This window comes from Papio anubis, chromosome 8 (assembly GCF_008728515.1).
Source record: "Papio anubis isolate 15944 chromosome 8, Panubis1.0, whole genome shotgun sequence".
Taxonomy (NCBI): Eukaryota; Metazoa; Chordata; class Mammalia; order Primates; family Cercopithecidae; genus Papio; species Papio anubis.
Genome location: NC_044983.1, coordinates 93,491,112 through 93,517,991, shown reverse-complemented (window position 1 = coordinate 93,517,991; position 26,880 = coordinate 93,491,112). Strand labels below are relative to the sequence as shown.

Genomic DNA, 26,880 nt, shown 5'->3' with positions numbered 1-26,880 from the left:
ACAATATTTTTAATAATTTGTGCAGGAAACTTTTTGCACATTGTATACTTGAAGCATCAGAAAGCAAAGGTGCCACTATCTCAGCCACTCTGTGGACAATCTGTGGTTGGCTGGCATCAGCACCCTTCCTGACTCGGAATCTATATGCTACTGATAAGAAATCACTTTCTCACGCTGATTCACATGTAAGTATTTAACAGTAAAAATTACATGCCATTTTATTTGTCTTTGCAGGTGTGCTTAGGTGGTGAAATCTAGGAGTGCTTGGAAATATTTATATCCCAGCTGAAGGGGGCTGGGAACATCTGTTTTCCCATGGGAATGCTGAATAAACTGTGTGTTATATGCCTGCATTTCGACTGTGACCCATTACGTGAGGTAGGATGTGGAATTTGCCACCTGTTGTGTCACGTCAGTGCTCAAAAAGTTTCGGATTTTGGAGGACTTTAGACTTCAGATCTTTGGATCAGGAATGCTCAACCTGTATTTTGTTACAGCAGCCCAAACGACACTCCCTTAATACTATAATCCACATGATTGTATACAGTATTTTATCCTAATTCTCCACCACACTCAAATTGAGAGCTACTATACTAAATAAATAACTAAAAGCAAAGTTCCAGGATGGATGTGGTGGCTCACACCTCTAATCCCAGCACTTTGAGAGGCCAAGGTGGGCGGATCACTTGAGTCCAGGAGTTTGAGACTAACTGGTCAACGTGGCGAAACCCTGTCTCTACAAAAAAAAAAAAAAAAATTAGCTGGGCACAGTGGCACATGCTTGTAGCCCCAGCTACTCGGGAAGCTGAGGTGGGAGGATCACGTGAGCCCAGGCGGTCAAGGTTGTAGTGAGCCACGACTGTGCCATTGCACTCCAGCATGGCCAACAGAGTGGGACCCTGTCTTAAAAATTTTAAAAGCAAAATTTCCAGCCAGGCGCAGTAGTTCACGCCTGTAATCCCAGCACTTTGGGAGGCCAAGGTGGGCGGATTGCCTGAGCTCAGGAGTTCAAGACCAGCCTGGGCAACACGTTAAACCCCATCTCTACTAAAATACAAAAAATTAGCCGGGTGTGGCAGCATGTGACTGTAGTCCCAGCTACTTGGGAGGCTGAGGCAGGATAATTGCTTGAATCCAGGAGGCAGAGGTTGCCGTGGACCAAGATCGCACCACTGCACTCCAGCGCAGGCAACAGAGCAAGACTCTGTCTCCAAAAAAAAAGGCAACACTAGCACACAAGTGTCTGGGAATTATGACTATAAGACAACATTAAATATCTGCCTGTGGCCAGGTGCAGTGGCTCACGCCTGTAATCCCAGCACTTTGGGAGGCTGAAGCAGGTGGATCACTTGAGGTTAGGAATTTGAGACCAGACTGGCCAACATGGTGAAACCCTGTCTCTACTAAAAGTACAAAAATTAGCCAAGAGTGGCGGCACACGCCTGTAGTCTCGGCCACTCAGGTGGCTGAGGCAGGAAAATCGCTTGAACCCAGGAGGTGGATGTTGCAGTGAGCCAAGATCGCACCATTGTACTCCAGTCTGGGCGACATAGCAAGACTCTGTCTCAAAAAAAAAAAAAAACACTGTCTGTAAATTAAAGGAGAGATCAGTAGAGAATTTCATAGTGTTTCTGCTTATTTCAATTGTGGTGTTAATTATTAAGCCACTATAATCTTAAAACACTGTGAGGATAATATGTGTTTATCACATGGCATGGTGGGCATCAACTGTAGGATCTGAATCTAGACCTTATGAACTTGACTCTAAAGTTTACTTAATCAGACCCAGTGCACAGTTTTTAAAAGCATTCCAAACAAGTTCTTGGCCACTTGCGTTTGCTGTCTTCCCAAATTAGCATTTTCTACCACTGCCCTAATGAACAACTGTGATCTTCCTATCCCTTCATAAGGTTCTAAAATCAGCACATCAGTGAAATACAAATATGATGACTATACTGCACTTCTCTTAGGAAATACAGAAGTATAATAATCACTGATGTTAAAGTAGAAATAAAATATACCAGCTCTAAAATATGCATAGCTAATTTTCATTATTTATAGTAGTTATGTTTCATACAGTCACTAAATTATGTCAATGAATCAGTGAATACCAAACCATTCCTCCTAGTGGGGATACATATATATCTTCATCTCACGTAAACTATAATCTTTTTTTTTTCTTTTTTTTTGAGACAGTCTCACTCTGTCACCCAGGCTGGAGTGCAATGGCACGATCTTGGCTCACTGCAACCTCCACCTCCCGGGTTCAAGCGATTCTCCTGCCTCAGCCTCCCGAGTGGCTGGGACTACAGGCATGCACCACCATGCGTGGCTAATTTTTGTATTTTTAGTAGAGACGGGGTTTCGCCATGTTGGCCAATCTAGTCTCGAACTCCTGACTTCAGGTGATCTGCCCACCTCAGCCTTCGAGAGTGCTGGGATTACAGGTGTGAGCCACTGCCCATGGCCATATTATAATCTTAAATCCTAAAAACAACTCCTCCTGGCAGAGTCTATTTCCTTTATTTTACAAAAGAGAAAATGAAGTCTAGAAATGCTAAGTGACCTGCATGAGGCTGCCGCAGGGCTGAGATTCAAACCCCAGGAGAGCTGGAGCTTCTTGCACTGTACTGCCCTGCCCCTGTACTACCACCATCCTCCGGCCATTTCTGCATGAAAGCTGGGAAGCTCGGCTGGGAACACAAACACAGGGCAACTCAAATTTTTCCCGCTCTATGTATGTCCAAAAATGATAGCAAAGCTCCATGGGTATTGATATTGGGGTTACAAATAAGCTTTGGCAAGAAGGCAAACTTGCAAATAGGAAATTGAAAAATAATAATAAGGGTCTACTGTATCTGTTTTTAATTCAGCTCATTTACTATTTAGATAATGACTATCAAAAGAGCTAACAAAAGCAATTTGATCAAAATGGGATTGGAGAGAGCATCATGTGTATCTTTTTTTTTTTTTTTTTTTGAGACGGAGTCTCCCTCTGTCTTTAGGCTAGAGTGCAGTATCACAATCTCGGCTCACTGTAACCTCCACCTCCTGGGTTCAAGCAATTCTCCTGCCTCAGCCTCCTGAGTAGCTGGGACTACAGGCACATGCCACCACACCCAGTTAATTTTTGTATTTTTAGTAGAGCCAGGGTTTCACCATGTTGGCCAGGATGGTCTCGATATCTTGACCTCATGAACCGCCCACTTCAGCCTCCCAAAGTGCTGGGATTACAGGCGTGAGCCACCATGGCTGGTGTATTTTGTGTATCTTACCTTGTTTTTGAGCTTGGAAAGGTTTTTCACCTCCACTGTGGTGCTTTATGCCTCTGTCAGCCACAAAGCCAGAGGACAGAGTCACATTGGTGGGCTGGTTTCTCATTTTCTTGGCGTGTTTTCTTTCTTTTGCATTAGACATTTCTGGAAAGAAAGTAATACATTTAACACAGGGAAAGGAAACTTTCACTTAAAAATAAAAATAAATTTAATGAGTAAATATTCATGTGATTCAAAATAAGTCTACTGATGGAAGAGACCCTATTAGTACATTCCAGTTTGCACTGTCAAATAATTAAATCATATACAACTGTTGATACCAAATAAAGTCTGTTAGAAAAATGAAAAATGAGATAAGATTGCTATGGATGATAAAAAAATTAATTAGTTCAAATACTTTATCTTGATTCTTGGATGAAATAAGAGCCACCCGAATCAATGAAATATAAAACACCCTATTCCAAAAGGAGAAACTCTATTAAAAACAACACAGATTACTGATGCTTTCATTTCTGCTACTCAGATGTGGCCAGCTATATATTTAATTTACAAAAGCAATAGATAATGATTTCAATTTGAAGCAAGATAAAGGACAAAAGCAGTGGGACTCCGAGTGATTTACCACTCAGCAGTTCCCAACTCTCAAACTCAACATCCCCTATTTTTACTGATTCAGTTTGAAGCAGCTGTTTTCTACTTTTAAATGAAATGAATGTTATAACCTATTAGACACATATCAAGACATAGCCTACAATAGATGCCCTAAATGTAACAAAAAGGAGACCTAAGAAGTAATTTTAATAAAATAATATATATTTCAGTATGTAACCATTTCACCACAACTACACTAGATGATATTTTGAAATAGATTTTGAACCCAGGGGATAACAACATCCACATAGGCACTAGCACAGGCATTGGCACAATCCATAAAGTTGGAGAATGGTCCTGGAAGCCCTCCAACCCCGAGGCACCAGTGATTAACTCTTTCATTGCTAACGGTAGGAAATCTGAAGGGCCCTATACATGGACACACTAGGAGGTAGGGCAGCTCAGAGCAGCTGGTATTCACCAAACAGTTCTCAAAGCAGTTCAATATTTTAATACCAGTCTTTACTTCTACCTATACCTAGAATTACCATGAATTCAACAGCTACAAAGGCAAAGCAGCACAGGTGCATTGTACTAGTGCCTCCAAGAGAAGGTAACAATGCCACTAATGACATAAATTTCCAAATTGGTGAACACTCCTTAGTGATGTATCCCCCCCAACCCCACCAACAAAAGTACAAACTTGCTTTGACTTATTGCATTACTGGAATATTCAGTGCATATTAAAACTGTGTAACCAGGCCAGGTGCGGTGGCTCATGCCTGTAATCCCAGCAGTTAGGGAGGCTGAGGCAGGTGGATCACTTGAGGTCAGGAGTTCGAGACCAACCTGGCCACCATGGTGAAACCCCATCTCTATTAGAAATACTAAAATTAGTTGGGTGGGCCGGGCGCGGTGGATCACGCCTGTAATCCCAGCACTTTGGGAGGCCGAGGCGGGTGGATCACAAGGTCAGGAGATCGATATCATCCTGGCTAACATGGTGAAACCCCATCTCTACTAAAAAAATACAAAGAAATTAGCCGGGCGTGATGGCGGGAACCTGTAGTCCCAGCTACTCAGGAGGCTGAGGCAGGAGAATGGCGTGAACCTGGGAGGAGGAGCTTGCAGTGAGCCAAGATCGAGCCACTGCACTCCAGCCTGGGCAACAGAGCGAGACTCCGTCTCAAAAAAAAAAAAAAAAAAATTAGTTGGGCGCAGTGGCCTGCACCTGTAATCCCAGCTACTTGGGAGGCTGAGACAGGAGAATCGCTTGAACCCGGTAGGTGGAGGTTGCAGTGAGCCGAGATCGCACCACTGCACTCCAAGCTGGCCAACAGAGCAAGTCTCCATCTCCGGGGGGGGGGGGGGGCAGGAAACCTGTGTAACCAATAATTTTATATAAATTAGGTACTGGGCTACTACGGGGCTTTTCTGCACATAGCAGGTTGTCTAACATCCCTGGTCCCTGCCCAAAAAATGCCGGCAATGTTAGCCCAATTATGCCAACCAAAATACCTGCGCAAACTTCCAAAATGCCAATCACATCAGAATTTGCTCACTTCCACTGAGAGCTACTAAATTAACTACCCCCATTCACTTACTTCCTTTTCCAATGCAAGACCTCGCACAAAATTAAGACTTGCCTATATGGTAAAGCGTTTAAGGGCTTTCACTATTGTAATACCTAACCTTGTTTTTAGACTCTCCCTTAATCACCTAGCCTTGTTGCCACATGAATAGGCTCTCCCTTAGCTGAGAAAGCCAGACATACTCCTTTCCGCTCCTTCATTTACAAGGCTTCAAGGACTCCTTACCCACCCCGCTTCCTCAAGGAGTTAACTTGTGTAAGCAGACTCTCAACATATCAAAGAGTCCAATTAACTGATAAGGTACTGAAGCAAGCAATGTACAAGTTCCCAGGATTTTGCTCAAAAGATAACATCATAAAGCCGTGAGTTTGTGTCTGGCGGTGCCCCCATATAAAACATCTTAGGAAAGACTTAGAGCCCCTGCACCTGGAAACTGTTTTTTCTCTATAACCATTTATCTTTTTAACTTTTTTACATGTTTTTACTTCTGTAGAATTGTTGCAACTGAGCTCCTCCTCCCCTTCCTAACCCGAAGGATAAAAGAAAATCAAGCCCCTTCCTGGGGCAGAAAGAATTTTGAGCGTTAGCCATCTCTGGGTCGCTGGCTAATAAAGGACTTTTAAATTCGTCTCAGACTGTGGCGTTTCTCTAACTCCCTCACGTACAACACTACGGAGTTTGAAAGATGTGCGTTCAAATTCCTTCTTTATACTTTTTAGTTACATAATCTTAGGAAAATTACTTTCTCACTTTCAGCCTCAGCCTCTTCCTCTAAAGTTGCTGTGAGAATTAAACATTATATACAGGCCAGGTGGGATGGCTTATGCCTGTAATCCCAGCACTATGGGAGGCCAAGGCGAGTGGATCACTTGAGGCCAGGAGTTCAAGACCAGCCTGGCGTACATAGTGAAACCGCATCTCTACTAAAAAATACAAAAATGAGGCCGGGCGCGGTGGCTCACGCCTGTAATCCCAACACTTTGGGAGGCCAAGGCAGGCGGATCATGAGGTCAGAAGATGGAGACCATCCTGGCTAACACGGTGAGACCCCAGCTCTACTAAAAACACAAAAAATTAGCCGGGCGTGGTGGCGGGCACCTGTAGTCCCAGCTACTCGGGAGGCTGAGGCAGGAAAATGGCGTGAACCCGGGAGGCGGAGCTTGCAGTGATCCGAGAGATCGTGCCACTGCACTCCAGCCTGGGTGACAGAGCAAGACTCCATTTCAAAAAAAAAAAAAAAAAACAAAAATGAGCCAGATGTGATGGCATGCGCTTGTAATCCCAGCTGAGGCTGAAGCACGAGAATTCTTTGAACCCAGGAGTTGGAGGTTGCGGTGAGCTGAGATCACGCCACGGCACTCCAGCCTGAGCGATAGAGTGAGACTCTGTCTCAAAATTAAAAAATAAACAAACATATACATACTGTATGTGGTTTTGGCTTTGCAAAATGCATATACACAACTCACTTAGCATGGGGCTTTATGCTAACTAAATGCTTAGTTTATGGTAGCTATTATTCTTAAATAATAAATGAAATAGCAGGGATTGATGCCATTTCACTGTCTACTCCACTAATTTCAACTAAATGAAAGACAACTATATCTACACGCAAAAACATTTTTCAAATTAAACAGTATGAAGGAAGTAAATGGAGTCCTGCAGAACTGGTTGGCTAGTGAAGCACATGATTCAGATCAGTCTGCATTAAAAGCCATTCCAAATATTCCACAAAACAACTTAGTTAACCTACTGTTACCTGCTTGAATCAGAACTCACCAGCAAGACTAGACAAGAACACCATCGGAACTCTAGCTCCCTTCAGGATCAGAATGGGCCAAGAAAAGGTTGGTGCTGCCTCCAACCTAGGATAACCTTGGGAACATCCCTGAGCTTTGGGTCCAGATTAAAAAATGAGTAAATCAAACTAGCAGTGGTCTAACAGCAAAAGGGAATGAATATAGGATGCATCTTTATGAAGTCTGAGGACTTAGTTTAAAAGTTTCCAGAGGCCTGGTGTGGTGGCTCACACCTGTAATCCCAGCGCTTTGGGAGGCCAAGGTGGGAGGATTGCTTGAGCTCAGGAGTTAGAAACCAACCTGAGCAACATAGTGAGAATTCATCTCTACAAAAAAATCAAAAAATAAGCTGGGCATGGTTATGTACTTGTGGTCCCACCTACTCAGGAGGCTGAAGTGGGAAGATGGCCTGAGACAGGGAGGTCAAGGCTGCAGTGAGTGAGCCTTGATCACACTACTGCACTCCAGCCTGGGTGACAGAGCAAGACCCTATCTCAAAAAAAAAAAAAAAAAAGTTTCCAGAAGGAATCTTAACTCTTACCTTCACCTTCAAGTCAGTTTTGTCAAAACTTTAATAAGCACTAAATATGTGCTGCCTTTATAAAAATATTTTCCCCAAATCTTCAAATAAAATGGATACGTTATATTTTCTGACACAGCTTAGTATCCCCGATTGGCCAGACACAACCTTTGGTGTTAGTTCCCAGTTTGAGAACCTGGGAACTAACTAGATGATGTCTATTTTCTTCTAGATCTAAAAAGTTGGTGATTCAGACTTGATATAAAATCTGCCTTAAGAATAAAGGTACCTCATTTCACAAGAAATATTTTACACAAGTTGAATCATTTGTAATGCTCCAAGGTAGCTTCTTATTTAAAAACTTAAATGGTGAATTATTTTGTAAATAAAAAGCATCTCTTAATTATCTAGTTTAATCAAATTTAGCAAACTTTTGGGCACCTACTATGTGCCTAATAGTTTCAGGCTGTGTATAATACCAAAGTACAATAAGAATTTTGTCATCTTAGGCAGCATTGAGAACTTGATGTGGCAGGCATTATTCTACATGACTTATTCATTTAATTCTCACAACTCTGTGGTCACTAGTATTATTCCCATCTTATAAATGAAGAAATTGAAGCACAGAGATGCTATATACCAGCCCAAGGCTACTAAGCTTGTGATTGTGCTGAGATTCAAACCAGGCAGTCTGACTCTATCCACTATTCTTCTTTTTTCTTTCTGCCCCTTCCCTCTCCAATCCACTATTCTTGAAACACGTAACAATTAGAAAATAGGACCTCATATAATAAAATACTAAATTATGCAGTACAGCACAATAGGAAACAGGAGAAGGGAAAGAAAAAAAAATGTGGCTGGGCGTGATGGTTACACTGCACTTTGGGAGACTGAGGCAGGAGAATTGCTTGAGCCCAGGAGTTGGAGACCAGCCTGGCCAACATGAAGAAGCCCTGTCTCCACAGAAAATACAAAAATTAGCCGGCGTGCACCTGTAATCCCAACTACTTGAGATGCTTAGGCTGAAGGATCACTTCAGCCCAGGAGGTTAAGGTTTCAGTGAGCCAAGATCATGCCACTGCACTCCAGCCGGGGTGACAGAGTGAGATCCTGTCTTGAAAGAAAGAAAAGAAAGAAAAAGAAAAGGAAACGAAGGAAAGAAGAAAAAGAAAAAATATGTGAATTGATAGGAAAAATCAAAGAGAAAATAGGCTTTCAGTTAGCTGGAATTTGCATAGATGAGGAAGAAAGAGTATTCAGGAATCTACTGTGTGAATACAGGAGGACTCTAGTGGGAAGAGGGAGTAGATGACAATGAAACTTGAATAGGCAAGGGGAGGCCAGATTGGAAGGTCTTTTATTCCAGGCCCCAAACCAGTGAAAAAGATCAGAGGGTTCCTGAGCCAGAAGTAGGAAGGCCAAAACCTAAGCAGTATGTAGGACAAAATGAAAGGGAATAAAGGAGATTTTCTTATATTATCTTTAAGAAGCAGGGAAAGCAGAGATTTTACTTTTTTTTTTTTTTTTTTTTTAACTGTTGCATTCCTAGCATCTAGCAGAGTGCCTTACACCAAGTAGGGACTCATTATATATTTGTGAGTGCCCGCATAAATGAAGAAGCGTACTTACAATGCAAATATTAACAGGATAAGAAATATTTAGCCAAGTACCATCCCTTCTGACACAGCAGAATACTCATAAGGGATCTGGGCCATTCCAGATCACTATCTTTCTTTCTGAAATGATACCCCAATCACTAGGGCTCTGTTCAGATAGTAACCTTGTAAAGCCCGAGGAGCACCCTAGAGAAGGGAACACGGGAGGAGCAGGAAAGCGAACACGGGAGGACCAACGCCCAGATCTCAGCGTGGTCGCCTGAATGACCCATCTTAGTCCTTTGGGGTTGCAGAACAGGGGATGCAAATCCATCCCAGGACGGCCTCCGCCCGGCGGGGCAATGAAGGGAAATGACTGACGTAGGGGGCTCGAGCGCAGGGGCCGAAGGAGATGCGACACTAGGAAGAGGGGCCCCGGGCATAGGCAGCAAGGAAAGAAGAGGTCAGCGGAGTCTGAGGGAGAAAAGATGAAAAGGGGAGACGGGTGCCGGGCGGGGGACCACCACAAACAGTACCCCCGACACTCACAGCCCTGGAAGGCACGAGCCCCTCACGACCAACCTGCCAGACGCTCTGAGGACTTCCCGGGTCAGAATGACAAGCCTCCGCGACAGTCCCCACCGAGCCAAAGCGCCTAGCGAGCGCGCTGGAAAGCGCATGCGCCAGACAGGGCGCTTCCTCCACGTGGCCTGGAGCGTCGCCGAAACTACAATTCCCAGAATGACGCGCGAGCCCGCCCCCAGCAGGCACTGTCCGGCAGGGGCGCTGCGAGGGTTGGTCAGTCGCACCAGAAGCTAGCAGGGCTGGTGCTGGGGCTTCTTCTCCTGAAGGGGCTGCAAGAGGGAAGACTTAGCCATGTCGTCCTTGATCAGAAGGGTGATCAGCACCGCGAAAGCTCCAGGGGCCATTGGACCCTACAGGTAACGAGGCTGGTGGGAGCAGTGACGGACCCGAGGCGTACGGGTTCGGGGATTCGGGCCCGGCTGGGGTCCCTCCGGGTCAGAGGCCCAGCGAACACGCGAGGAAATTGAGCCTGGAAAGGGGCAACGCACCCGAAGACCCACAGAGAGTTGGGAGCCACGATGGGACCGGGAGCCTGCACTCCATGGGACTTTGCTCGTTTTGGGGCTGCCTCGCTGCGGAACCCAGCCTGCCAGACAGCTCTCCCCGGTTAGAAGTCTTCAGACTCTGTGTTTTTTGGGGGAAGGGGGTAGTTTTTGTTTTCTTGGTAACAGCTTTATTGAGGTATAATTCACGTACCATAAGATTCACCCCCTTTAGCATGTACAATTCAGTGATTTTGACCATACTCACAGTTATGCAGCCATCACCACTTTCTTCAGAACCATTTTCATCACCCCAAAAATAAATCCCATCCCCATTAGCATTCACTTCCCATTCTCCTCTCCCCCGGCCCCGGACGATCTACTTGCATCTTCAAGGATTTGCTGATTGTGGACATTTCCTATAAATTTAATCATAAAACATGTGGTCCTTTATGACCAACTTCTTTCATTAGCTTCATACTTGGTCTACCCCTCTCTCAATTGAAAAGAACCCCATCAACAGCTCCCTCCTTTAAACCTCCTGCTGTGAGAAAAGGCACTGAGATGTGGCAGAACAGGAATTATTACAGAAAACTTGGAAATGAAATGCAATGGGAGTGAGAGGGCAAGTAGGGTAGGCAGTAAAGGAGAAAAAAGACAAATTGATTTTAACTTGGGGTGGAAGAGGAAACAGAGCCCTCTCTCAATTGAGAAGAGCCCTGTCAACAGATGTGGTTGTCTCTTCTGTGGAGAGCTGAGTTCCTTTAACAGAAATGCTTAGCAAATCCCTGCACATCTACGTAAGCCACTGGTTTCTACAACATATGGAAATGCATTGTAATGTTTATCAATTCATTGCCCATTCTTATTTCCCACTACTAAATACAAATCGTAGCAAACATTATTTTCTAAGACTGTGCCAACATACTCTAGCTAAATATATGTATACTGGCCAGAAAGTCTAACCTGTGTTTGTTTCCACTTGTGCTTTTGTTTCCACTTGTCAGAAGTGCTTTTAAATGGAAAAGTTAATTTTATTTTTAAGCTTCATATTCTTAAAATGTCTCAGCTTTAAAACTATTGGATCTTATCATATGCATTGTTGGATACTTTCTTTTTCAAAGATAATTTTTTGTTTATTTTTAATTCTTCACTAAAGTATACTTCGCAACCCTTTTTCAATTTTTTTCTATTTAAAATACAGTTTATAGTATCTGCTCACTGTTAAAGAACCAAAGTGGGAAAACTTCTACAGCTGAAACTCTTATAGATGTGCATTGAATGCCTACTATATGCCAAGCACTTAGGAGTACAAAAATGTATAAAGACAACCCAGTGTGAAAAATATTAATATATATGGGGAAAAGAAAAATGAACATTTTAATTTAGCACATGCTCTATGCCAGGCACCATGACAACCACCGTCTCTTAAGTCCCATCCCCATTTTACAAAAAGAAAACTGAAGCTCAAAGTCAAGGTCAGAGAGTCTACAAGTGACATTTTGATTTGAAGTCAAGCCCTAGCTCCCTCCTTTAAACCTACTGCTGTGAGAAAAGGCACTGAGATGTGGCAGAACAGGAATTATTATAGAAAACTTGGAAATAAAATGCAGTGGGAGTGAGAGGGCAAGTGGGGTAGGGAGTAAAGCAGAAAAAAGACATATTGATTTTAACTTGGGGTGGAAGAGGAAAGAGAAGATTTAGGAAGGTTCCTTGTGAGAGGTAGTCCTTTGGTTTTGAAGGTTGGTTTTGTCATTTATAGTAGTGTTGTGAAGTTTGATTTTTAAATTAATTTATTAAGGATTTCAACAGGAAGTCATTGAGTGAAGGGCGTGGAGGTAGAAGTCAGGTAGAGGGAATGGCTTGAGTGAGGGCATGGAGGTAGAAGAATGCATGGTATAAAGATTTTGGGGAGAAAGTTTTCATAATTCAAGTGCTACTTCTATCTTTTTTGTTTGTTTGCCAAATCTGTATATCACTTATAATTTACTTAACCTATTTCTTTGAGATGGCTCACTTCATTTTATTTAACAAGTTAATTGAAAAGGGAAACTTTACAACAGTACACGAAATAGAAAACATTTCAATAGAAAGTAATAGTAAAAAATAAACTCAATTTTAAAAAAGGTGTTATTAAATTTTAGCTGGACTAGACATTACAGTTGGTTCAAAATCTGAGGCCTGCTCTCTCTTTGTTAAGAGTGAGGTTTCTTTAGGCTGGTACTGTGTCTCACGCCTGTAATCCCAGCACTGTGGGAGGCCAAGGTGAGAGGACTGCTTGAGGGCAGGAGTTCAAGACCAGCCTGGGCAACATAGTGAGACCCCATCTCTATTTAAAAAAAAAAAAAAAGTTTAATTAAAAACTTTCAATTGATGTTTTAATTTGTTTTCTAAAGATGATTTTTTTTCTCCTTGATGTAATCAAATGGGGTAGAATCATCATTGCTAACATTTACTGATGCTTACTCAGCAGCATCGGGCACTTTTTTTTTTTTTTTTTTTTGAGACAGAGTCTCGCTCTGTTGCTCAGGCTAGAGCGCAGTGGCACAATCTCGGCTCACTGCAACCTCCACCCCACAGATTCCAGTGATTCTCATGTCTCAGCCTCCCAAGTAGCTGGGATTATAGGCATGTGCCACCACACTCGGATAATTTTTGTATTTTTAGTAGAGATAGGGTTTCACTGTGTTGGTCAGGCTGGTATTGAACTGCTGACCTAAAGTGATCCACCTACATCGGCTTCCCAAAGTGCTGGGATTACAGGTGTCAGCCACCACGCCTGGTCAGCACCAGGCATGGTTCTAAGTGATTTATATGCATGGTTGTATTATAGTCCCCATTTTTCGGATGAAGAAACTGATGTGTGCAAAATTAAATAATTTGCCAAAAGTTACACCACTAAAAAGTGATGTAACAAAATTTGAATTTAGGAAATGGGTACTAGAGCATAGTCTTAATCATTTACTTTGTTGTCCCTGGTGTAGATTGAAAAAAAAATTGGAAAAGGAGTCATTTTCTTACTGTGTTTCACTGTGTATGACTGACTCCTTTGAGAATACTGATTAAGAGTTGGAATTTGGATTTGAATTTTTGTTTTGCCTCTTTTTAATTATATAACCTTGCAGAGTGACTTAACCTTTCTTAGTTTGCTTCTTTGTCTTCTAAATGGGCATAAATAATACCACTTGATAAGATTATTGTGGGAATTAAATAAAAGTGACCAATAAAAATTAGATTTTGGCTGGGCGCAGTGGCTCACGACTGTAATCCCAGCACTTTGGGAGGCAGAGGTGGGTGTATCACATGGTCAGGAGTTCAAGACCAGCCTGGCCAAGATGGTGAAACCCCATCTCTACTAAAAATACAAAAAAAAAAAAAAATTAGCTGGGCATGGTGGTGTATGCCTGTAATCCCAGCTACTCGGGAGGCTGAGGCAGAGAATTGCTTGAACCTGGAAGGCAGAGGTTGTGGTTAGCCGAGGTCACGTCACTGCACTCCAGCCTGGGCTACAGAGCGAGACTCTGTCTAAAAAAAAAAAAAGGAGATTTTAGCAAGATACAGGTTATGGTGGTTTCCAATACTAAATGGAAGAATATAAACTTTATTTTGTATATAATGAGGAACAATCAAATGTGTTTTTTTGTTGTGGTTGTGTGTTTGTATGTGTGTGTGTTGAGACAGTGTCTCGCTCTGTTACCCAGGCTGGAGCCAGGATCATGGCTTATTGTCGCCTCAACCTCCTGAGCTCAAGCCATTCTCCCACCTCAGCTTCCGAAGTAGCTGGGACTACAAGCCACCATGCCCGGATAATTTTTGTATTTTTTGTAGAGCTGGGGTTTCACCACATTGCCCAGGCTAAATGTTTTTAAACAGGGTGGAACATGATCAGATCTTTTAAGAAGATAATTCTGATCGTAATTCCGATAGAAATTTGGAGGTTAAGAGAGTGAGAATAGTTAGGGGATATTGCAAGTGAAAATTTGTAATCTTTTTTATCCTTCTGCCCTAATGTCTTTCTCTCAATCACACAGTAATAGCATTTTAAAAAAACACTTTTACCTTCAAACAAGAGGGACACAACCAAATCAAAGTGATTATTAGAGACACTTTGTCCTGGAGCCTGCTAAAGAGTATACCCCTTCCTTGACCTATTTAGAGATACTCTGTGGACTTTGTTCAAGAAGGAAAGCATAACAGTAATGTTCCTGGTTGACTTGAAGGTGAGTGGGAGTCAACTGTCTTTATAAAGCTGAAAGCAAAAAGGAAGGGAATCATCGTATGAAGTGCCAATATGACAAGAAAAAAAAGCCACCAACCAGCTTCGTGGTGTGGAGACTTCCAGGACATTGTGCCTCTTGTGCACTAGGTGACTAGAAATCGTGCTTATTTTCAATAGTTAATGTTTAAGAAAAAAACAAACTCCAACTAACTACTTATATTCTGATAAAGTTAATTGGACATGTTTTAGGAACCTTTTGGAAACGAGTTTTTGTGCATGAAGTGCGTAGTGAGTACACTTTTTGAGAATCCTGGGTCCTCTTCAGGAAGAATTCAAATGTGTTGAACTTTCAGTCTCTGGCATTGGAATGGATGGGGTGTTGTCACTAATTAGCCAATCAACTCTGCACATTTCAGGAATACTTCCAGACAGAACCTTGAAAGATTTCAACATTGCATTGCTTTGCATTGCGCATATTGCACACCGTCCTCATAATTATAAATTTTTGAAGCAGTAGCCCGTGTGGCATAGACTATGATGTGAGAATTATTAGAACGCTTTTGAAAGTGTGATTACCCTTTAACCTGGAAGTAGAACCATGCACTTTTAAATTTTCTGAAGTCCAACCACATGTCTTTGGATAGTAGGATTCTTATGCTCAGAAAGTGTCAACTGGACAATTATTCTTATGAACAAACCTCTTTAGATCTATAAGAGATAACTCACATAGCTCAGATGGACTCAGCTCCAGTGCTTACTTTTTATATTTTGAAAATAAAAGAGTTTCTTTTTACTACCATGAAGTTTCTGATAAATAATAATGCATTTGGTCTTAAAGTGTGTTTCAGATATGGGGAAAGCTGAAGGCACTTTGCACAGGACCTAGGGCAGACGGCCTAATTCTACACAGGACAGTTAATAAAAAACAGTGTTACTGATGGTATTATTTAACCCGAGAAAAGATTACAAATTAACAAACTCAGTAGTTATCTATTTGTGGACCACTGTGAAAGCCAGATAGCTGAGAAAACTTTCTAGACTTTCTGAATCATGTTACCAAGTTTAAACATACCTCCTTAGCTCTCTCCAAAGCATTTGCTGTAAGTCGACAGGTCCTGCTGAAAAGACATTCACTGACAACCAAAATTGTTTATGCTACTAAGTGGTTAAAGAGCAAAACATCAGCAAGTAGTTATAGTGTGCCTACTGTATGCAAAGAATCACCTACACCCTACAGAGCTACAGAGACATGGTAAGACATTACCCCAAACTCAAGGAGTTTAGAGTCTAAGATACCTTGGGAGATAGGATAATAACAGGATGAGTTATAACACAAGGCAGGATCCTGTACATAGTATAAGGAAGATACAACCAGAGCACTCCTGGGATCCAGGAGAAAGAAAAGCTTAGTTACTTAGGGAAAGTGTGTGTGTGTATGTGTGTATGTGTGTGTGTGTGTGTGTGTTCAGTGTAGTGTAGTGTTTAGTGTAGTTTTATTTATAACAAAATATTGGAAGTAATGGTGACTAATTAAATAAAGTATATCCATATTGTAAAACATACGTAGCTGTTTCAAAAAATGAGGAAGCACTCTACATATACTTATGGAAAGATCTTCATGATATTCTGTTGAGTGAAAAAAACAAAGTGTACAAGAACGTTTAATATACCATATTTTATGTAAAAGAAAAGAGAAAATATATATTTGTTTTGGTTTTCTGTTCATTAAAGAGACTGGATGAATACCTAAAGAAGAACAATGGTTCTGGGCTGGGAACTGAGCAAATAGGGAACAAGAATGGAAGAAAGACTTTTCACTGCAATTCTTTGTATATTTTCTGGATTTTTGAACCATATGAACTCCTATTCAAAAATAAATTATAAAAGAAAACAAAAGATGTGGTCAAGAAGACCAGGGAAAACTTCATGAAATAAAAGAGGAAAGTTTGGAGCATGTTGGAAAATGGAAGAATAGGGAACTAAAAGAAGACGATTAAAATGAGACTATCTTAAATTTATAAATAAGCATGGAAATTTTAAAACAAATTTCACCTTTTTTTTTCTTTTTCTTTTTTTTTTTTTTTTTGATACAGAGTCTTCCTCTGTCGCCCAGGCTGGAGTGTAGTAATGCAGTCTTGGCTAACTACAACCTCCACCTCCCAGGTTCAAGTAATTCTCATGCCTCAGCCTCCCAAGTAGCTGGAATTACAGGTGTGCACCACCACTGGCTAAGTTTTGTGTTTTTTAATAGAGACAGGATTTCCCCATGTTGGCAAGGCTGGCCTTGAACTCCTGACCTCAAGTGATCTGCCCGCCTCAGCCTCCCAAAGTGCTGGGATTATAGGTATGAGCCACCATGCCCTACCACATTTCACTTTTAAATTAAAATTACATTAAGGTTTCTTTCTTCAACATCTTAAAAAAACAGACAGGCTTTCTTCATCCCAAAACTAATATGATTCCTATAAAAAGTGGACTTGTTTGGCTTTTTTCAGGTATCAATGTATTGTATTCTTTTTCCTGTGATTTTATCCTACTTCTGAAATTTAACATCTTCATAACAGAAAAAGTTAGTTACAGAAGTAAGCACTTTGCAGAAATGAAATTGTATTAGTTCATTTTCACACTGCTATAAAGATACAACCCAAGTATTTATAAAGAAAAGAGGCTTAATTGACTCACCGTTCCGCATGGCTGGGGAGACCTCAAGAAACTTACAATAATGGCGGAAGGGGAAGAGGCACATCATATATGATGGCAGGCAAGAGAGAGTGTGCGTGTGTAGGAGGAACTGTCAGACACTTATAAAACTGTTAGATCACGTGAGAACTCACTATCACGAGAACAGCAGGGGGGAAACTGCCCCCATGACTACTTATGTTTTTAAAAGTGCTCTTGAAATTGCATTTTTTTGCTTTACAGCTATATTGAGGTATAAGTTACTTATAAAAGTTACCCATTTTAATGGCTGGGTGTGGTGGCCCACAACTGTAATCCCAGCACTTTGGGAGGCCGAGGTGGGTGGATCACCTGAGGTCAGGAGTTCAAGACCAGCCTGGCCAACATGGCAAAACCCCATCTCTACTACAAATGCAAAAATTAGCTGGGCATGGTGGCTCACGCCTGTAATCCCAGCTACTTGGGAGGCTGAGGCAGGAGAATTGTTTGAACGCGGAGGCGGAGGTTGCAGTGAGCCAAGATTGTGCCACTGCACTCCAGCCTGGGTGACAGAGTGAGACTCCATCTCAAAACAACAAGTTACCCATTTTAATTAAGTTACTCACGTAGTGTTCCATGAGTTTTGGTAAATGTATAGAATCAGGCATCCACTATAATAGTCAAATTTTAGAACATTTCCATCACTCCCGAAAAATTCCCTTGTACCCACTGATGATCACCCCTGGCCCCAGACAACAGTTAATCATCTGCTGTTGCTATTGTCCTTTCTAAGGTTTCATTTAAGTGAAATAAGACAATATATAGTCCTTTGTTGGATCTATCAGTGGGTGCGTGTGTGTGCATCTTCCATTTTTGCTGTAAATAATGCTATTCTGAACATTCACATAAAGTCTTTGGACATATGTTTTCATTTCTCTTTGATAGTTGCCTAGGAAAGAAATTGCTGAGTTGAGGCTAAAGCCTGTAATCCCAGCATTTTAGGAGGCCAAGGCAGGAGGATCACTTGAGTCCAGGAGTTTGAGACAAGCCTAGGCAACACAGCAAGACCTCATCTCTACAAAAAAGCAAAATAAATAAAAAATAAAATAAAAAATTAGCCAGGCATGGTGGTGCACACCTTTAGTCCCAGCTACTTGGGAGGCTGAGATGGGAGGATCGCTTGGGCCTGGGAAGTCAAGGCTTCAGTGAGCCACCATCCTACCACTGCACTCCAGCCTGGGTGACAGAGCAAAACCCTGTCTCTGAAAGAAGAGTTTGCTGGGTTGTATGTCAAATATATGTTTAAATTTTTAAAGAAACTGCCAAACTATTTTCTAAAGTGGCTGTACCATTTTGCATTCCTACCAACAGTGTATGAGGGTTGCTCCCCATCATTGCCAATGCTTGTTTTATCAGTGATGTCTTAGTGTGTGGTTTTGCTTTGCATTTCTCTAATGACTAATAATGTTGAGCAAATTTAATGCACTCTAACTCTTTGTATGTTTTCTTTTGTAAAGTATCATTTGCTCATATTTCATTGGGTTGTCTTCACATTATTGACTTATAAGAGTTCTTCTTATATTCTGGATATAGGTACTTTATTAGGTATATGTTTTGCAAATATTTTTCTCCCAATCTATCACTTGCTTTTTCTTCCCCCAACCCCTTTTTTTATTTTGGGTCTCTGTCTGTTACCCAGTGCCAACTGAGGCTGGAGCGCAGTGATATACACATGGCTCACTGCAGCCTTCAACTCCTGGGCTTACGCAATTCAATCACCCTAACCTCCTGAGTAGCTGGGACCACGGGTGTGCGTCACCATACTCGGCTGTTTTTCGTTGTTTTTTTGTAGAGACTGAGTGGTTGCCCAGGCTGGTCGCAAACTCCTGGTCCCAAGCAATCCTCCTGCTTCACCCTCCCAAAGCACTAGGATTACAGCACCCAGCCCCTTTTCATTTTCTTAAAGGTATCTTTGATAGGCCGGGCGCGGTGGCTCACACCTGTAATCCCAGCACTTTGGGAGGCCGAGGCGGGCAGATCACAAGGTCAGGAGATCAAGACCATCCTGGCTAACACGGTGAAACCCCGTTTCTACTAAAACTACAAAAAAAAATTAGCCAGGCGTGGTGGCGGGCACCTGTAGTCCCAGCTACTTGGGAGGTTGAGGCAGGAGAATGGCATGAACCCAGGAGGCAGAGCTTATGGTGAGCCGAGATCGTGCCACTGCACTCAAGCCTGGACGACAGAGCAAGACTCCGTCTCAAAAAAAAAAAAAAAAAAAGATACCTTTGGTAAATAAAAGTTTTTAATTTTCGTGAAGTCCAATGTATCTTTTTTTTTTTTTTTAACCATTTGTACTTGTCTGTCCTATCAAAAAAGTCTTCTAGCATTGAATTTTATGTTTTATACTTATATAAATACACTAGCTTTCTGTTTATTGCAGTCAAGCTGTGTTAGTCGACAGGACCATTTACATTTCAGGACAGATAGGCATGGACCCTTCAAGTGGACAGCTTGTGTCAGGAGGGGTAGCAGAAGAAGCTAAACAAGTAAGTCATTTTCCACATTTGAAGTTTCCTTTTCTTCTACCTTTTTAAGGTTGGAGAGTATTAAGAATCCACTTCCCTGATTTGTTTTATAGAGATTAACAGATAAATGTTTTTTTAAACTACTTACTGCTTGATTTAACATAGTTTTCGATCTAAGAGTTGGAAATTTGATGGATCATGAATCATCTAACAACCAAAAGAGAGATTCTACCTCCTTAACACTAAAGTGACCTTAAACCTGAATCATTGACGTCAGATGACATGCTGCCACTTCCAAATGGATTGGGAAATTTTCTTTTCAGGGCCACTGACCTGCCCCTCTTCAAAAAAAAAAAAAAAAAAAATTTCCACCACAGAAGTAAAAAGTCAACATTTTAAAAAATAAGCATGGTGGGGAATATAATTCTAATCCAATAAATATAATTAAACCATAATGTAGGCCAGGCATGGTGGCTCACGCCTGTAATCCCAGCACTTTGGGAGGCCGAGGCTGGCAGATCACTTGAGGTCAGGAGTTCAAGACCAGCCTGGCCAACATGGTGAAACCCTGTCTCTACTGAAAATACAAAAATTAGCCAGGTGTGGTGGCATGTGCCTGTAGTCCCAGCTACTCAGGAGGCTAAGGCATGAGAATCATTTGAGCTTGGAAGGCGGAAGTTGCAGTGAGCAACATATAATTAGAATTATATCCCACATGCTTATTTTTTTAAATGTTGACTTTTTACTTCTGTGGTGGTAATTTTTTTTTTTTTTTTTTTTTAAGAGGGGCAGGTCAGTGGCCCTGAAAAGAAAATTTCCCAATCCATGTAGAAGTGGCAGCATGTCATCTGATGTCAATGATTCAGGTTTAAGGTGACTTTAGTGTTAAGGAGGTGGAATCTCTCTTTTGGTTGTTAGATGATTCATGGTCCATCAAATTTCCAACTCTTCGATCACACCACTCCACTCCAGCCTGGGCGACAGAGCAAGACCCCATCTCAAAAAAAAAAGAAAAAAAAATTAACCCAGTGAGGTGGCACATGCCTGTAGTTCCCGTTACTCAGGAAGCTGATACAGGAGAATCACTTAAACCTGGGAGGTGGAGGTTGCAGTAAGCCAAGATCGCACCACTGTACTCCAGCCTGGGACACAGAGCAAGACACTGTCTCAAAAAGTAAAATAAAATAAAACAATAAACTATAATTTTATGCATTTACTGAGTCATATAATGCTGAAAGTTTGTTTTGTTTTGTTTTTGTGAGACAGCCTCGCTCTGTTGCCCAGGCTGGAGTGCAGTGTCGTGATCTCAGCTCACTGCATCCTCTGTCTTCCAGGTTCAAGCAATTCTCTTGTCTCAGCCTCCCAAGTAACTGGGACTACAAGTGCCCGCCACCACATCTGGCTTATTTTTTTGTATTTTTAGTAGAGATGGGGTTTTACCGTGTTAGCCAGGATGGTCTCGATCTCCTGACCTCATGCTTCACCCACCTCAGCCTCCCAAAGTGCTGAGATTACAGGCGTGAGCCACCGGACCTGGCCTAGCTGAAAGATTTTTAAAAACCTAAATGTCCACTCATAAAGAACCGGTTGAATAAATTATGCTAGATCAATACAACTAAAGTAATGTGGAAAGATCTCCAACGTAAATTGTTTCATGGTAATAAAACCAAGATGCAGAACAGCATGCACAGTATGCTACCATGTGTGCTTTTATGTTTAAAAATATGTAACATAAGCATTGACTGTACCTAGAAGGATATACAATAAATTAGGAACAGTGGTTACCTCTGAGGTGGGAAACATGGGAGAGAGAGAGAAGGGTGAGAGAGATCTTTACACTATATATGCTTTTTTAATAGCTTTTGAGTTTGTTGTTGTTGTTGTTGCCATATCCATGTATTACCTATTTAGAAGATTATTTTAAAAGACACAAGGATATAATGAAATATTACATTGTGACCAGCAAAGTGGGAAGGAAGAATGAATCCAAAAAAAGATGCTTTTCCAGAAGCCAGTGTCTCAAACAGTTATATAATTTACTAATATCATTTTTTGAGAAAAAGGAAAAAGAACCCTTTAAAGTCAAATATTGCTTTAAAAGAAAACATGTTTTAATGCTTACTATCTCATCCTTATCCTTGAAGTGGTATCAAATGAAGAACCCCAGAAATTATTTCTGTGGACATTGGCCGAACAATTAACACATTTTAGCACTGAAGAAGGGACTTCAACCCAGTCTTTTTATGCACAAAAGGAGACAACCTTCTCACTGTATTTCAGAAACACTCATTCTATTAAAGGGAAGCCAAGAAACACACTTGTAAGCTTCCTAACAAGAGTAGAGAAGATTTTTCTGCAACATAAGCTATTTAAGGAGGTATTAGTAAAAGATGATTAATTGAATGTAATTAAAGCTTTAAATCTAATATCAGTGACTTAGGCCTTTCTTGGCTTGGTTCACAGGCTCTTAAAAACATGGGTGAAATTCTGAAAGCTGCAGGCTGTGACTTCACTAATGGTGAGCAATTTGATATTATTTCACATTTCTTTTTGATATTTCTTTGGTCTTTTTCAAAAATATATGGCATCCAGTAATATGCCGTGCCATGTCTTTGTTGCTACTTAAAGTTGTTTTAAACAGCAACTGTTCTCCTTCACTTCTTTGGTCCCATTTCAGTCCCATTTTAATCAAGACAGTCTCAGAATCATATAGTCCTTTTCTAAGTAATATTTTGGGTCAGACCAAATAACTAAACCTAATGACAATGTTTGTATCTTCTAGTGGTGAAAACAACTGTTCTTCTGGCTGACATAAATGACTTCAATACTGTCAATGAAATCTACAAACAGTGTAAGTAATTTGGCTTTATTCCTATTTTCCATTTTTAAAAAGAAATAAATCTGGTCACATTAATGAATGTGTATTATGAATTAAGAGTGGTAGGAGATGCTAAAGAAATGGTCATAGATCTTGTCCTAAAAGAATTAATAATCTGATTGGAAATAGGTTGTATACCCCCCATGAAAAAGTCCTAAGATATTTCTATTGCATTCCCTAAAACAATGTAGTGAACCCTACATACCCATTTTTCAAAAGTTTAATTTCATTAAACCCTTTTCAGGCTTTTTAAACTCTCCTAAAAAGTTTTTTACACATAGGTTTTATTTACTATTGCTGTATGGTCCAGCCACCATCTTTATCCTGGCTCTCTCAGACTCATTAGTTAGTTACTTAATATTTCTAAGCCTTGGTTTTCTCATATGCAAAATGGAGATAATATACTCCTACCTTATAGGATTGTTGGAATGATTAAATGAGTCAGTACAACATGTAAAGCACTTAGATGCTGGTGTGTTATAAGCACTGAGTAAATGTTAGCTATTATTAACATTGATGTCATAGTGGAGAAAATTGGTGTCCCCACCACCTAGTGGGATGAGGCAAAGGTATAACATGGAAAAAGCATCATTACTTATTATCTCCTGAAGAAATGACTAGAAAAGACCAAAGTTGGCAGAGGAAGTACTTGCCAAAATTGCTGGAGATGGGCACTTGTTCCCTATTTAGATAAATAGTTTATAAATATCACTTTAAAAACAAAACTCCACATCAAACAAGATCAAAATGTTAGAGTACGTATTTCTTTTTTTTTTTTTTTTTTTGCCAGAAAGCTAAGAGATTTTAAAAAGTATTAACTATGGTAGGAATCATATGGCAAAATATTTTATCAAACAAATCTGATAGTGAGCCTCTTTTTTAAAATGTTGCTTAAAGCCAGGTGCAGTGGCTCACATCTGTAATCCCAGCACTTTGGGAGGCTGAGGTGGGTGGATCATTTGACATCAGGAGTTTGAGACCAGTCTGGCCAACATGGCAAAGCCCCATCTCTACTAAAAATACAAAAATGAGCCAAGCGTGGTGGTGCACACCTATAATCCCAGCTACTCGGGAGGCTGAGGCAGGAGAATCTCTTGAACGTGGGAGACAGAGGTTGCAGTGAGCTGAGATCGCACCACTTCACTCCAACCTGGGTGACAGAGCGAGACTCTGTTTCAAAAAAATAAAAATAAAATGTTGCTTATATCTAAGAACTGACTAGTATATGAAGCACTTGCCAGATTCTTAATTGTAGAATATTGAATAACAATACAATATCTGAAAACTAAAATAAAATTTTTCACTTGATCTTTATTTTTTCAACTCTTCTCTATTAAAAAAATGAAATTCTTTTAAATTCAGATTTCAAGAGTAATTTTCCTGCTAGAGCTGCTTACCAAGTTGCTGCTTTGCCCAAAGTAAGTACACTTTAAATGACTAATGTACACAGTTTTCAATTTCTACATTGTTTTCCTTCTATAAGTAAACTAAGCACTGTGAAAGGAAACTTAAAAGAAGTAGCCTGGGTAGGGTGGCATACCCCTGTAATCCCAATGCTTTGAGAGGCCAACACAGGAGGATCGCTTGAGGCCCGGAGTTCTAGACCAGCCTGGGCAACATAGCAAGACAGCCATCTCTACAAAAAACAAAAAATTAAAATTAGCCATGCATGGTGGTGGTGCACACCTGTAGTCCCAGCTACTTGGGAGGCTGAGGTGGGAGGAACACTTGAACCCAGAAGATTACAGCTGCAGTGAGCTGTAATCGAACCACTGTGCTGCAGCCTGGGTAACAGTGAGACCTTGTCTCTAAAAAAAAAAAAAAGAAAAGAAAAGAGATAGATCCTGCTTCCCCAGGGACTTAAAGTCTGAAAGGAAATACCCTATATTACATGCATGAAAAAAAAAACCTTTTAAGACAACACGTGAACATAGAATCAAAATCAAAATACTTAAATTGTGAGAAAAGGCCGGGCACGATGGCTCACGCCTGTAATACCAGCACTTTGGGAGGCCGAGGCGGGCGGATCACAAGGTCAGGAGATGGAGACCATCCTGGCTAACACAGTGAAACCCCGTCTCTACTAAAAATACAAAAAAATTAGACCGGCGTGGTGACGGGCGCCAGTAGTCTCAGCTACTCAGGAGGCTGAGGGAGGAGAATGGTGTGAACCCGGGAGGCGGAGCTTGCAGTGAGCCGAGATTACGCTACTGCACTCCAACCTGGGCGACAGAGCTAGACTCCGTCTCAAAAAAAAAAAAAAAAAAGGAAAGAAAAGGAATCTAAACCTTCCACTAGAAAAATAATCTCTAAACCAGGGGCACACATATTTCTCACCATTTTGATTTTGCTACTCTAACTCGAAGCTTAGCAGCACGATATTCCTGCCTATAAAAAAGCAGCTCTTACTGACTTCTACTTGCAGTTTCTACTAAAGAAAAATTATGTTTTAAGAGTGTAATTTGTATTGCTTTAATTAGTTGTTACTTGGAATGATCATTATCAGACCTATTAAGGTACTGGTTGTAGTAGAAAGAGCTCTGAACTTGGAATCAAAAGACAAGGGTTCAACCTCTGCTATCTAGCTTGTGACTGAGATGAGTTAATTACTCCTTCTACACTTCAGCATATCATTCTGTGAATTGACAGGAAAATATCTCTCTAATAGGGCTGCTGTGAGAATCATATAAGCTAATATAGTATATGAATATACTTAGCATGGTAACCTGGTCTATTATAGATTCTTGGTGAATATTTCCTTCTCCTTTCCTTCCTTGAAAAGCTTAACGTTAACAATGTTATATTGCTATTAGTTTCATGTTTTTAGTAGGTATTATAGAGTTTGCAATTTGTACAAAATGATTAAAACAAATTGTTTTGTTTTCCTCACAGGGTAGTCGAATTGAAATCGAAGCAGTAGCTGTCCAAGGACCGCTGACAACAGCATCACTATAAGTGGGCCAGTGCTTTGTAGTCTGGACTTGTTAACATTTTAATTTTACAATTGATGTAACATCTTAATTAACCTTTTAATTTTCACAATTGATGACAGTGTGAGCTTGATGAAAATATCTGAAGTTATTATGGAAATACCATATAATAAGGAGAGTTGAACATGAATTGAAGATTAGAGAAGGAATCCAGTTACTGTTTTAAATTACACCTGTATTACTGAATATAGGAAAGGGATACCCATTACATAGTTACTCAATAAATAAAAGAGAAATAACAGGTAGGAAAGAAGAGTAATTATTCCTGAGAAATAATCGAGAACATATCTAATTCAAACTAATGATGTGAACGATTTAGTTTTCATGTCAGGTATGTGATTCTGCTCTTTCTTGAGTAAAATTTAAGTGTTTAAATTTGAGGTCAAGGAGAAGAAAGTGGACCAAAATTTAATATAGATAATATTTTTCTAATGGAAATAAAATAGACATGCAGATTTCCTTTGGTGTGATTTTGTTCACTTATTTCTTAACAGTTTATATATTAAAACATATTGCCTAGTTGGGGTGGGTAAAGTTAAAATCTCCAACTATTTTGTTTTTCAAAGCCTATTTCTGACTTCATACACTTTTACACAGTTTATTTTTTTCAGCAGTTTTAGCCAACTATTATTACATGAAACATCATTTAAACTTTCTAGTCTTCAGCAGTTTTGGCCATTTACAGTGTTGCAGAATTTGCATGTAAATTTTCACATTTGTAGACATCTTTTTAATCTCTGCTCTATCTGTCCCCCCTTTTCATCTCTGATATGATTTATTTGGACTTCTTTTTTTTCCATTATTAATCTTTTTAAAGAACTACTTTTTGGCTTTGTTGATCCTTTTTATTATATCTTTCTTTATCATTATTTCTGCTCTTATATTATTTTCTCTAGCTCATTGATAAGTCACATTTTTGTACTTTTAATATTGAGTCTTTTATTAGTAAGTTACAGAAACCCAACTCAAACTAGTATTAAGTGGAGAAAAGAGATAAATGCATAGGCTTAGGTCACAGAGGCCAGAGTACAGCTGGCTTTAGGCACATGTAGCCCAGAAACCTCACGGCTCCATCTGTCTCTTGGGGGAAGATGCTGCAGACCCCAGATACAGGCTATGAGTGCACTAACCCCAGCAGAAAGGTAACCATTTCCTGATCTCTCTGGCAGAA

General features: G+C 40.6%; 2 protein-coding genes across 5 annotated transcripts in view; one reads left to right on the top strand and one right to left on the bottom strand.

Annotated features, from left to right (window-relative positions):
* POP1 (POP1 homolog, ribonuclease P/MRP subunit) overlaps nucleotides 1-10,065 on the bottom strand; it is a 42,927-nt gene extending 32,862 nt beyond the window's left edge. The window contains exons 1-2 of one of the 3 annotated variants that reach the window (XM_021942525.2): nucleotides 9,952-10,065; nucleotides 3,276-3,419 (exon numbers count right to left, since the gene is read on the bottom strand). In XM_021942525.2, coding sequence (XP_021798217.2) covers nucleotides 3,276-3,417 — 142 coding nt within the window. In that variant the 5' untranslated portion in view covers nucleotides 3,418-3,419; nucleotides 9,952-10,065. Of the gene's footprint in view, nucleotides 1-3,275; nucleotides 3,420-9,918 lie in introns of those variants that run through there. The other 2 variants (XM_031669685.1, XM_031669686.1) reach the window with 2 other exon arrangements.
* Nucleotides 10,066-10,146: 81 nt separating this feature from the next.
* On the top strand, nucleotides 10,147-26,168 carry RIDA (reactive intermediate imine deaminase A homolog). 2 transcript variants are annotated; one of them, XM_031669687.1, is made up of 6 exons: nucleotides 10,147-10,310; nucleotides 19,757-19,862; nucleotides 22,305-22,359; nucleotides 22,624-22,692; nucleotides 24,082-24,137; nucleotides 25,612-26,168. In XM_031669687.1, exons 1-6 carry the CDS (start codon nucleotides 10,246-10,248, stop codon nucleotides 25,672-25,674), a joined length of 414 nt encoding a protein of 137 aa, XP_031525547.1. In that variant the 5' UTR covers nucleotides 10,147-10,245; the 3' UTR covers nucleotides 25,675-26,168. The 2 variants fall into 2 exon arrangements, with proteins under 2 accessions (XP_031525547.1, XP_031525548.1); XM_031669688.1 differs by lacking the exon at nucleotides 10,147-10,310 and adding an exon at nucleotides 10,317-10,560 and having other exon boundaries at nucleotides 19,795-19,862.
* The last annotated feature ends 712 nt before the right edge of the window (nucleotides 26,169-26,880 follow it).

Coding starts and splice junctions, on each gene's coding strand:
- RIDA (XM_031669687.1), top strand. CDS start 10,246: ATGTCGTCCTTGATCAGAAGGGTGATCAGCACCGCGAAAGCTCCAGGG. Junction 10,311..19,756: donor GGGGCCATTGGACCCTACAG/GTAACGAGGCTG, acceptor TGTTTATTGCAG/TCAAGCTGTGTTAGTCGACA. Junction 19,863..22,304: donor TAGCAGAAGAAGCTAAACAA/GTAAGTCATTTT, acceptor CTTGGTTCACAG/GCTCTTAAAAACATGGGTGA.